Raw genomic sequence first — 13,754 nt, 5'->3', positions numbered from 1 at the left:
TACTCCAAAAAAAATCAGGACCCACAAATACCCCACAATTAGCACTAGACTGCTCAACTATGCTCTATCAACTATTGGGGAATAGCCTTTCTCAAACAGGAGGGACAAATCTCCTGTGTTGCAAGAGGACTATTTCTTGTTGTGGCCCTTGAATTGTTTAAATTTAATGCCAAAGAAAAAGAGTTTACTTTAAGAAAGTTACATTACCAGAGACAGAGATATGCTTACACAGAAACTGAAGAAAATTATAGCAAATAATTGGTGCACGCCATATCATAGGATCTCTTTTAGCCTCCCCTTTCTCATTCTCCTTAGGCAAAGTACTTTTTTTAAATTGGAAAAGTTGTTTTGTGAAAATAAATCAATGACATTAAAGAATACCTTTGTGATTTCATCCAGAGGGCAGCTTCGAGCATGGCCATAACAAATACACATGCCACCAACAGAGATGTCCTTTATTGAATAGTAGTACTACAAAAAACAAAGTTGAAAAAGGGATGAATAAAAGACACTCAGATGTATTTACTTCTTCCTCCCCTACTCTGGAAAATAAAATACCAGCATCTGACTGTTCTGTGACTCAAAAAATGCCAAGAAAATGAAAAGATGCTTTGAATTTTGCCATTTGGGGAAACCTTCCATTTTGTGATCTCCTCCCCCCCATGTTATTCCTCTGTGGTACTAATCAATAACTGTCTTTTAACTTTAAATAAGTATGCACGATTCCTCACCTTCAAGAAAGACCACCAAATGTGACCTCAGCCAAAATTTACTTGTAAAAAAAAAAAATAAAAAAATCCTTTTTTCACCCTATAAGAGGCCATGAAGCATAACTAATTGCTATATTTTATTTTCAGTCTGGGGAGTAACAGTATGCTTTCATAAAATGTGAACTCTGCCCTCCGTTAAAAACAGTTTGTGCACTCATTTCCAGACCCACTCTTTGCTACTAGGGTGTAGGCAGTGTATTATTTTATCCAAATTCTTAGCTTAAAAATTGGTGATACAGCAGAGTACAATCCATTAATATTGCCAGGTGGTGAGCAAAACCAACACACATAAGGAAAGGATTTACTTTTCAAGGCAAGGAAGAGGCAGGAAGTGACCATCTGGGTTCAGTTACAGCTGCAGTATCAACATGGTTGTTCTGTTTGTATCCTGGGAAGTATATACGACGGGGGAATGAAAAAGAAACACTTTTTGAGGATACTTCTAAGGAAAGAGTTCAAGACTCTCAGACCTAACAACCCTACAGTCATCTGGACCAGGAAGAAGAGGTGGCCCTGGGTGATCAGACATGCTGACTCCTGGACTGTTATTTCTTTGAAGGATCTTGGAGCTGGAGCCAACTTAATTTTTTATGCTTTTAAATTTTTTATTATGTTTAGTATTTTAGTTTTGTTTTGTTTTGTTTTGTTTTTTTAACGTTATGGGCTTGAATTACAAAACACATTCAGGGACTTATGAACAGTAAGTCCTTAACTACAGAGAAAGAGATCCAGACTGAGAGAAGTAGGTGGACACAAGCAGAGCTGTATTTCTCACTGCATTCCCTGCTTCATCTCCTTTGTCTTCTTTTCTTAAAACTCAAAGGGTACAGCCGACAGCAGCTGTGTGCAGCTTGAAGTTGAAGGGGAGAACCATGCTAATCAAATGCTACAGACAGAAATAAATAAATAGAATACAGAAATAATGGTGCTGTTGAACACTTAGAAAAGTTCTGCATCAGCCCTTTTTACAGGACTACGTACAAGAAACAAACACAACTGGTATCAACAACTGGATGTAAAGTCTTCAAAAACAATAAAAACCACAATCCAGAAAGCTGGAAGTGATTACCTTGGTTGTAGTTGGTTGCACAGCGAGACACAAGGTGAAACATCAGGATTTGGGAACCCTGCCCAATAAAACCCACATCTTGTGAAGACAAAGATGTGTAGCTTTTCATGCAAAACTGCACTAATTTATCCTAGGTAGGGTAGTACTTAGCCCTGGATTGCACCACTGTGTGTGTTACAAAAGCAATGGGAATGCTTGTCCTCAACACCTTGTTTCTGAGCTGTATGTTTGTATGCTTCCATGTCGAGCCTTTCTTTTTGGGGTGTATTTCTTGGTATTACAATACTACCAACAGACCTAAATGTCGACCAGCTTGCTCTACAGGAACATCTCACCTGCTCAGGCTGTGCATTAACCATTTCCTTATGGCCAGCAAGGTACTTGCAGTCTCCATGCTAGCAATTCCCATATGGGGCAGCCAGAACAAGCAGAACATCCAGATTTTACGCTTTAGAAATGCTGCAGCTGAATGGGCACCTCCATGACTGAGGTAACAGTGTGGCTTGCCTTGAAAGTACCCACCAAACCCTGACTAAATCCAAGTTCCTTTCTCCCTTCTATACCCAGCTATTCAGCCAGATCTCACAGAAGCAGTGTCAATGCACAAGGATTGCCTGTATCAAAGAAGCCACAAATTGCAAGTGTCCTGTTGCTGCGCAAGGAGGAGTTGCCTGTGGGTGGTCTTCAAGGCAAATAGCCACAAGGGAGGGGAAGAGGAAACACTTCTCATTCTTCTGTCCTCATCAGAAAGCCTGCCTTCATAGAAAAACTTGAAGCCACCAATCTCTTAATCTATGGGTCTTGGGCAAATTAAGAAGAGGGTCAAAACAACAAAATACAAAGCAGAAATACTGCAGAAAAGTTAGTCATGATAGGTACTGTTGTTAAGGGCTCCAACATTGAATTTCTGTGAAAGCTTGAAGAAGTCAGCCTAAGTGCTTGGTTCCTCAGTTTCCCCAGTTTCAACATCAAGTGTGTAAAGAACAGTTAACACGCTCCAGAATTCTATCCAAGTGTTTTGCATTATTATTAATTCACAGGCTTTAAAACAATTGATTGCAACAGCCTTAAAAAAAAAAAAGAAAACTCTCATCAGACATCAAAATTCACAATGGCAAGGTTTTCAAATAATTATTTTTATGAATCAGAGCACTGGGCACTGAAATCCTTGATTACACCAGAAAAGGTACTGTAGTTGCATCAAGAGCAAGCTTAAGTGACATTTCCATCAGCCAAACCATATTTTTTACTTTGCTGATAAAGCATCATAAACGCTGTTCCTAACATAAATCATTTTCATAAACAAATAAAAAAAACCCCTCAGAAATAAAAAACAATCTCTAAAAAGTATTTTTTCAAAGCTGTTTCTGACAAGGCATCGTTGTTAATGACATCAAAGGGAAGGCAAGAATTATTTAACAACCTGTCAAAGTAATTTTGTTTCTGAATGGCAAGGATCAAGTACTTCCTCCTCAAATAGATCAGAAAAGGCTCTCCCATCAAATCATACTGAATGCCATTTATGAACAACGAGCTTACCCTTCTGGTAACAATGGGGTCTAGTTCTTTAGGATCATTATGGCTGAGAGTCATGAGGTCAGCATTAAGGGTTCTAATACGCTGCAGTCGTAGGCGGATGTATCGTGCAGAAGTAAACTCCAAAAGCTTTTGTGAAGGATCATCAGCACTAGGCCTACCGTTGATCAGTGACGTGTGAATCTGGAAAGAGGGACTGGCTTAATCATAAACATAATTGTGATTCATTTGCAACAACAAACATCTTAGTGCAAGAATTAAAACCACAGAACTTAAGCTTGTTTTCCAACAACTCAGGATGGTGAGATGTTAAACTACCTGGAATTCTTTTTTCTTCCCCACCCTCTACCTGACACAGTTCTGAAACCACCACTCTCAGCTCACCACAGTCTCAAGTCTCATGGACTTTTGTAGAGATAGCATAAAGAGAAAAACAGTACCACAAGCTAGTCCTTAGTCCCCCCAGTCTTCCTTCCTCTCCCTTACTGAGACAGAACATCTAACTCTGGCCATAAGCCCAGTTTTGTCCTTACAGATTTCTCTGCAATTTGTAAAAAAAAAAAAAAATTGCAAAACGTAATATGGCACACATGCTTAATCTGGGGTCATCTGTCCCTTGCTGGGACAGGGCTGCCCAATCAGCAAGGAATAGCCAGTGATATGAGAGCACACAGTGGGAAGCCACAACACAGATGACAACTGAAAGCAAGGGGCTGCCACCACAAACCAACTCATCTGGCCTCCATCTTTCTTGCACAATCCCAACTGGCCCCACTAAGATGGCTTTTGGTATTGAGCTGCAAAACTTATTCTGGCAACAGCCCCTTCCTTCTTTCCAAAGCAACTTAGGAATACACAAGGATTTAGTCTCATATGACCATGCAGTTCCTGCTCCGTTCTATGGAAGAAACTGAAAAACCCTACAGGCCACAAACAAATGTTAGAGCTCACCTGGTGTCCACATCAAATAAGAGATCATGCTTTGGGCTTGTCAGCTACATTTTAGAGTGCATGACATCCTCATTTATGAAGAGTAATTTTCTCACATATGCTACTCTTGAATGTATAGTTTCAACTTTATCCAGTACTGTCAAATCTTTCCTCTGAAAATATTTCTAAATACTAAAGATCTTTTTTTTTTTTTTTAAATCTTAATTCTGTAGTTGACCTAGGGTCGTCTTAGACAGTAACTGTGTTATTTCAAAGGCATACAAACAGAGACTGGCAATGGAGTACACACTTCCAACATTATAATTTTGCCATTTCTTCTGAATATTCTAATATAGTGTCCAAAGAATTTCACTTTTCTGATAGCCCATTCAGAAACCAACCATCATCCATTTTCCAGCTGCAGAATAACAGTTATGAAATTCAAAATATTTTCCAGGTCCAATCCTGCACATTAACACCGCCTTATATAATATTCAGCTCTTATAAAAACACAGAGAATTCTTCTAGTCGATTTCGTAGCCCAAAGCAGGAGTTACTAGACTTTTGTTAGATGTTTGACCAATCTGTTCTTGAAGACCAACATTGGTGGTGACTCTACATATCCTCCAAGGCAATCTATTTCAAACTTTTCTGGCTTTATTGTTAGAAATGCTCCTTATCTCTAAACTGTGTTTTCCTTATTGTAATATCAGACCAATTCTTCCATCCTGTCACAGACATGCAGAACAGATTATTCTTCCTTGTACCCATGTTTTATGCAACTGAAGACTGAACATGCCCACCCCATCTCCGTCTGCTCTCTCTAGGCAAACTGATTGCAATATATTTGTTCAGAAGCCATGTTTTCCACTGGGAATTATAAGATAGAATTGTTGGCCAAATATTCAAATATCATTGCACTGCTTCCACTGAAAAAAACCCCAGAACATATATACTCACTACAGGCAAGCCCAACTTTAGCATGGAGCACCACATCCTACTCTCATTTACCGTTAACTACAGATATAGAATTTGCTGGGCTCAGTGCAATCCTTTGATTTTCACAACAAAGAGGGAGGATCCAACTATGGCATTGGCAGTTCCAGCATGTTGCATTTCCTTTTTATCACTTAGACTCCAGAGATTTTAAGATCCAAAAAGGGCTGTTACAACCAACTAGCCTGTGTGACACTTGCTATTTCATTTTACATAGTCTTTCCTACCTAAATCTCCAATTCTTTGGTAATACATATTCTCTCTACTCATGAATAGTGTCTTGAAGTGATGAAATGTGAAACAGTATTCACGTCTTAATTCTCAAGCTATCTACCGGCTTGGCCAGTATAAATGCTGTAATAATATGTTATAATTTCTATAGAGACAAAAGAGGAATCTTTCCTAGCAGGAAAAGGAAGAAACAGTAAGGATAGATACTAAGACACCAAGGAAGAAAAAGAACGATTCTCCACATACATTGCTATATCTGACTAATATACTGCTTATATACACTGATACAGTTGTATTGTATATATTTGGCTTACTTGTCCTCCATAATTCAAGACCATTTCCAAACAGCTGTAGTTTAAACCTTGGAATTCACCATGAGCCCTGACTTGATTACATAAATTTCTGGAAGCAGATCTTCGAGCAGTATAAATCACAACAGAGCTTACAGCTTTCTTACCTCTTCACACCTGTGAAAAATCTAGTAGCCAAAATCTCTGATATGGCAAAAAATGTCATTATTAAGTGACATTCACATCTAGACACATAGACTTTTAATCCTCCCAGTTCTTTCACACCAGAGCACTTCAAACTGATTGCAGAACATTGGGACGCTAACAAATGCTGGATACAAGGCAGGTGCTTGTAGAGATCAGCTGGTCTGCAGGACTTCCTATAAACCCCACAATTAAGATCAATAGGTTGGCCAGAACCAATTACAAAGCAGTAAATGTATGTATTTTCAAAAGGCTGCCAAGATTGACTAGTACAGGTTTTGAGATACTCTGTGTAGGGCATATTTCTGTCTGTTTGCCATTCCAGCCATGAATAAGCAGCCTGTCCTTTGTGAATGACAGCTTTTATGTAGAACACAGCAATTTAATTCTGCCATTTTTTTATATTCTTATGTTTTTATGTTACTGCACTCCAAAAAGAAAGCAATATTCTGGATTGTATCACCCAATTAATTCTGTGTACATCAGGAATTTTTTTTTTTTGCAGTTGTATGGCCTTATCAGACATCAGACACACATTACAAGAGGCACTGTTCGTACAGAGTCAACCTAAGGGCTTTCTGGTAAATTGTGTGGAGAGACAGGTTAAGTTTCTTTGTCTGTTCTATCTGATCTGTAGGGCATATGCTTACATCACCGCAATAAACACTTGATTAAAGTGAATGAGACTTGATGTTACTGAATTTTATTTTTTTTTCCTGATGAAACATAGTTTTAAGATTATGTGAAGGAGAAGTTTGACATGCTTTAGCCCTTAGCTGCGTACACTCCAGTCTTTTTTTAACCAAGAAATAAAAACATATTGGCTTCTATTAAGCCAAGAGTTACTAGCATTCTCCATGGGATAACTCTGCATTTATTATCATGCTCTTACATTATAGCATTCTCAATAGAATAACTGCTGGGTTTAATGTATCATTTCATTATGTGGCTGCCTCTATGTAATAAATTACACAAGTACCATGAATAGAGTTTGTTAAAAGAAAGAACAACCAACAGTGAGGCTGCACAATTCATAGCTCTTCTAATTATGCTACCTCCCTGAAACAATGCCAAGGCTTGTTTAGGAGTTCCAGCTGTGCCAAGCACTTCAACAGTGTTTGCAGCTTTATCTCACACAACCAGGTGTTACTAACACAGGGATTTTCTTTATTAAATGAAAAACCCAGCAAAACATAGAGCCCTCTTTCAGAATAAAGCAACTAATAATTCACAGCTAATAGCTACCATCAAATTATGTGGAGAGAGAACACAAAGGGTTTAGTAACAGGAATACATAGAGCCAAAGACGTGCTTCACATTTAGAAGTTTGCTATACTGGTACATGATGTAAAGATAGTATCATTAAAGAATAACAACAGATCATCTGGTAGTGCTGAGGGCGATGTACTCTGTACCTGTAATCCAAATGTTTTCAAATTGCTATCAGTTCTTACTCACAAACCACAAGTGCAAAACCAAACATACCTCTCCATGTTCCAGTGGAACGAGTCTGGAATAATAGGAGGTGCAGATCACTTCATCATCTCTCTTGTAAGTTGGAGGCCCAATTCTTGGCGTAATATTATAACGAGTTAAACATTCAGTATCACTAATTGCATAGTACTGCCATGGTCTGAACTCTGTGCCATCTATGGAGCGTTCCAAAATCCAGTTTCCAGGTCGTGGAGCATTAGCAGCTTTGATGATGACATATGCAACTTGAAAGACCTAAAAAAAAAAGTAAGACGAAAATTTTAACACTTCATTATGCTGTAAAAGACCACTAGAAGCCAACTGGGTACTAAACCCAAATTTTAAAAGTAGTATATGGTTTGCCTGGGGAGAAGGTAACATTTGGTACAGTGACTCTGGATAAAATTTTTGCACAAACTTCTGACAGAAGGCCAGTCTAATCTTTCACTAACAGAAAAATGTATCATTTTTTGTCAAAACTCTGATTACAGCAAAACATTTACTTATGTGCCTAAAAGGAGACCAAATGTATTCAGTGCATCATTCTGTGTTAATGTAATAGCTGAAATCTCTATCTACATTGTACATTTCAGGATTACTTGGGTATAACATTCTTTCTACTGGAAATGTGCTATTTAGCTTTTCTGAACCACTGAGGGCTTCAAAGAAGTGGGTTCCTTTTTTTTTCAGGACAGCTGCAGCCCAAACAACTCTTTGTTTCACGTTGTAGCTGGGAGTTTAATCCTCTCAGTAATAGCATTTCTGATAAGCTTTTTAACCCCCTATATTAAAAATCTCTGTGCATTCCATTTTCATTCTGTGTTAAAGTTATTTAAGCAGAAGACTATTTACAGACACTGCTGAAACACATAGAGACGAGTAAGATGAACGTGACAAATACAAGCACGATAACCTTATTTAAGAATAGTAGCTCTTTTAAGATGCGTACTCTCTAAGCTATACAGGTACCTTGACTATTTTTTTAACAATTCTGGGCCCAAAGTGAAATCCCCATCCACACCAACAGGACTGTTCAGCACTTCTGTGAGTAGGCAGGCAGGGCACTAACTGAGTTTATATCACCATTTAAATCACCTTGTCATGGCAGCTAGATAACCTGCACTGGCCCCCAACTAGCTACAGCATTAGACACTAACACTGAAGTACACTTCTTGAGGGTGGTGAAACACTGAACAGGTTGCTCAGAGAGGTAGTGGAGGCCCCATCCCTGGAAGCATTCAAGGCCAGGTTGGATGGGGCTCTGAGCAACCTGATCTAGTTGGCGGTGTCCCTGCTCACTGCAGGGGGGTTGGACTAGATGACCTCTGGGGGTCCCTTCCAACCCAAAACATTCTATGATTCTATGATTATTGCAAAGCTACTGTCTTCCTCCTTACCTAATACCTCCTACATCACCTCACTTAAAAAGGATGTCTTTGCAAATTGGTAAGACTTCTTACAGGAGTTTAATGTTTTACATGCACTATAGTATCAAGCCACAGTGCCTGCTTAGGGACACGCTTTAGTGATGAGATGGCAGTGTTAGGTTAACAGTTGGATGTGACAATCTTAAAGGTCTTTTTCAACCTAAACAATTCTATGATTCTATGATTTAGATGAAAGAAAAATGCCATATTATTCAACCAGCTCAGAGATATGTATTCTCACTTGAGCAGACTGCCTGGTCAGCTGGTATAATCATAATTCCTGTCTGCATGTGCAATATTAATACTGTATTGAGCTCCAATTTGGCCACAATCAGTTCTTTCAAACATTTCAAATTTAATTATTTTTTTTTTTTTTTTTTTTTTTTAGAGTTTTCTTTTGCAATACAGATTAAAGTCAGAGCAAGAATAGCACTTGCCACATAAAAGCAGATTTTGATTTTGTCAAATGGGGAAATAAACACACAGAGATAAATAGTGATTGCATTGTGTGTGCAATTCAGGAAACTACTTCTGAAACATTCTTGAAAAGAACAGAGCTTTGCTTAGGAGACCTTGCAGACATGAGAAGGAAAAGAAATTGGTGATACCTATCTTCAAATTCTGACTTATTAGATTTAATACCTTACAGTCAAATTATCTCAGTTTTGATTAAAATCAGACGCAACTTAAAGTGTGACATTCACTTGCTCTGATTTTCTTTTCAGGTACTCTAGTTTTATCCTTTGAGACATCAAGCACATACAAACAGAACTTTTTCAGTTGTTTCAATAAATATGAAAATTTATACAAACTGAGGATTTTGTCTACTGACTTATATGACATTTCAGCAATGCAAGCAGAAGTAAACAAAGAAGAGAAGCCAGCTCACTGTTTAGTCAGAGACTTAGTCATAGAAATAAAATTTCTCTGGGATCTGTGAATCCTCTGTTGTTCAGCACCATCTTAAAATTTTATCAAAGTTAAGTGAATACCACGAATTATAATCCAGCTTCCATGAAGAGAAGAGCCCCCTTTAAATAAAACATTTTATGCCAACAAACTCGAACTGAAAAAAATGCTGAAAAACATGTTTTTAAAGGGAAAAGAACAGAATTTGGGCAGACTCCAAGTCAGGCAACTGTATTCCCTAAATGCAACCTGCATTTCATTGTTTCAGTCAATGGTAGTTGAGTTATATACATGTTTCGCACTGGGTTATGCACAAGCAGAATCTGGGATATCATCATTTCAGTACCCCTAACCTGAAGACGCTTGTATGTGACAAGAGTCACTTGTGTGGGTATTTTCTCCACACAGAAGAGAACTGCAGAAAACTATTAAAACTAGGGAAGTTTTATTGACTGAGCTTCTCCAAGTTCCTCTGAAGTCAATCATCAATCTCAAATGCAAAAAAGATGTAAGACTGGAACCCCAACTTTTTTCCAATGCCATTTTCCTCAAAAACTCTTACATGCCTTTTATTTATTTATTTTTCCTCTCTGCTTGCTGTCATCAACTGAACTACTTCCCTACTTATTACACAGTTGGCTGAACAACAAATGATCCACTTTTGATTACATTGAGATTTTTCAAGACCCATTATAGACAGCAGCTGATGTAGCTAGTTTTAAATCCAGTTCCAACTAGTAACAATGAGCTATCCTTCATCACAAACTGACTGCTGCCACTGCTGCAGAAATAAAAGATATTCACAAGAGTACACAAGTTAAATTTATTTTAAATATCAAGTTTCTTGGTGAGGGGGGAGTGAAAAGCCAGTTAAAGATAAAAATTTTCACAGCAACTGTGCACATATTCAGTGCACAATTCAATAAACTTAATCTTTGCAAATCAGTATGTTTCCAGAAAAATAGCCACCATGTTTGGTACTCAAGACATCTAAGGATTGTTTTTTCCAGCATGCCTACAGTTCACCAACAGCTGAAATGAAGGTATTTGACACAATGAACACAAAAAAGGCATTTTTTAAAAAATCAGTGAATAGTTCTATAAACACTTAAGTATGCACATTGTAGAAAACCATTGCCATCTTTTCCCCTGGACCCTCTCAACTCTCTTCCATTTACACACATAGCCCATAGGTACCCAAAAATACTTCATAGGTAAATTCACAGGATAATGAATATCAGCAACACAAGGAAAATTTGTCAGCCCCTGGAATAATATAGGTTAAATATAAAAATGATTTTGTATAAATGCTCCTGCAGTCAAGAAGTCACAAGACGACCTATCAATTGGTGTTATATTCTCAGGGATATGTTCCCAATCAAGGCAATGAAGCAGGAAGAAGGGATTGAGGCGTTCCCAGTGTTTGCAAACGAAAATGTTTAAGGAATGTCATCAGACAGGGGTTTCACAGGCCTCATATCCCAACAGCCTCTGCAACCCAAATGGATCTGAACCAAGAACTCCATGCAATGCAAACTGATTTTCCAACATGCTTAGAGCACTTCTTTATAGATTTTTACTTTTATAAATTCTTCAGGTTTGAACATCACTGAAGGCAGTTTCTTACCACTTTCCATATCCATTCATTGTCCACCAACCAGCCATGTGATAAACTTGAGCTGTATAGCAAGAGCTAATGATTTGTACACTTTTAATTTGACAGTACAGCTTTCCCAGAACTCATTTCCTTATTGAACTATAAGGGTAAAAAGGGCAAGCCAAAGCAAGTTAGCAATTCCCAAGCAGCCATAGATTAAAAGTGTCATTTTACAGGCATTTCAATCCTGACTGTAAAGACCAGCCAAATAAACTTGTACTGAAGAACCTCTTCTTTGTAGCACCAATACCAACATAACAAGTCACCTCTGCTTTATTTAGCCTTTCCAATGACCTTGTTTCCCTGAAGGCAGATCCAGCAATGCCAAATGCATGATTCATGAAAGAGATTTATACATGAACTCTTCTCCCCATTCATCAGGAAATTTTGCATAATTTTGCATAACTCAGCCAGCAGTGGCCACACAGCAGATGCTAGCCAAAAGGCCCCATTTCGAAGGGCACAGTCAGTGCTCTACAACACACACAAGATACATGCCCTGGCAAGCATAGTTTTGCTGGTAGTTTTTTTAGATAAAGACTCCCAGTTATACTTTTCAATTTACACAAATGGAGACAACGATATGGGAAGATTCAGTCTTTTCATATCCATGAGTATTCAAGCCTCAGGCTCCAAAAGTGAAAAGTTAAAGGGAAAGATGAGTCCCAACACACACTTTTCTAAATTTCAGAAATGTTAAACCTATTAAGAATGGAGGTACCAACTGTTACTTTAAATCTACACCCCAATTAAAATCCAAACTCTACCTGACCTTGAAAAAACCTGAAAGGAGGGTATGATTTTAGGACCCCAGGATCATTTTCAGTGTCCTATTGCATACCTTACTGAAATGGCACTGGTATAATGCAAACCGTACAATGCAGAAGACTGCAAAATGAACAAGCACGGAGAATTGCAAGGCTCTTAGAGGAGTGGTTCCTCCTAATTTTATAAATTCAGCTAAATCTTTCCTCCAGGACGAGTGCAGAAAGGGAATCTAAAAAACAGCTAAGTAAGTTTTTCAAAATAGCATGGCAAGTCCTGTGGTGAAAATGTTTATTACAACTAACATTACTCCTCATCTTAAGTGAAACAGCAAAATCCATTCTGTTCAGTGCTGTCAACACATATAAACCTGGTTACCAGAAAAGCCTCTTTTTCTCAGATTTCATTTTACTGTCCAAAAAGTCTAAAATTAATCTGTGCAAACTCTCAAAGAGTAGAAGACTATAAGAAGGCATATTGTTCACAGAAATGTCTTTTTAAGGGATAAAGATGGCTTCAGGCTCTTACTAGAGATTGTGAGGCCTAGCAATTGCCTGCGACATTTTGCTCTGAGGAGTCTGTGATGTTACAAGTGCAAAATAAACTAAATCCAGCAGACTTTCTAGTCTCCTGAATTATCTATTCTTTAAGATTTTGATTCATTATATGCAACCATTGTTTTGGAATAGAAGAAAAATTAGTTTTATTCAAGAAGTGTATTGCAAGAACGTACAGATGAGCACCCTGAATCTTGCATCATCAGTTTTACAAAGCCACAAAAGGATTTTAATGAAACTTGCCACATACAATAAATGAGCATTGGCCCAGTGAAGTCAACAGAATAATATCGTTTTGTATTAGGAAAGGATTTGTCCTTACAGAAATCTCTTCTTTCCAATTGATTTCAAGATAAAAGCTCTGTACGAATCATATTATAATATTTACATTATTTTTTACTTCCTTGTAGCAGAAACTACAAATTACTCTTACATCAGCCTCTGAGTGGTAATCCAGTACTCACGAAATATTCATGAACTATGACTTACTCAGAATTGGAGATGTTTTCTCAACTCAGTACTTCAGGTCTTCCAAGAACAGCTGGTCTTGCTTTACATTTCAAGACCTTTTTGACATAGAAACTTGTGCCTTTCTGCTATGCCTAGCACAAAGTACCCTTAAATATCTTTAAAAGTCTGAAGCATGGTAATGAAACTGAGGAAAATATTCTTCATTTAATGGTGTGACAGAGAAGTATTTTACAGCTGGCCCAAGCACACTGCTGACATTTATAATAGTCAGTATTTATTTTAATTCATTATGATTTCACAAAGTAGCTGCCCAGAGGAGTCAAACTCAGACAAAAATGTTGTTTTTATCTAAAACTGCTGCTGCGCATTTTGTTTATTTAGAGTTGCCAGTGTAGGAAGCGCAAGGTCATAAATCAAATCTTGGTATTCTGCACATCAATACTGTACCTCATTGCTAAACTACTCTTTC

At 37.9% G+C, this 13,754-nt stretch overlaps 1 protein-coding gene across 1 annotated transcript in view; it reads right to left on the bottom strand.

The window, feature by feature from the left end:
- The window catches only part of LAMA1 (laminin subunit alpha 1), a 90,080-nt gene that overhangs the window by 65,015 nt on the left and 11,311 nt on the right, over positions 1-13,754 (bottom strand). Inside the window, 3 exon segments of the mRNA XM_035895931.1 lie at positions 382-471; positions 3,379-3,558; positions 7,512-7,754. Of these exon segments, the coding sequence (XP_035751824.1) occupies positions 382-471; positions 3,379-3,558; positions 7,512-7,754 (513 nt within the window).

The sequence above is a fragment of the Egretta garzetta genome, unplaced genomic scaffold, assembly GCF_000687185.1.
Source record: "Egretta garzetta isolate BGI_Z169 unplaced genomic scaffold, ASM68718v1 scaffold160, whole genome shotgun sequence".
NCBI classification, from domain to species: domain Eukaryota; kingdom Metazoa; phylum Chordata; class Aves; order Pelecaniformes; family Ardeidae; genus Egretta; species Egretta garzetta.
Note: the sequence above shows the minus strand (reverse complement) of the source record. Positions and strands in the feature narration are given on the sequence as shown.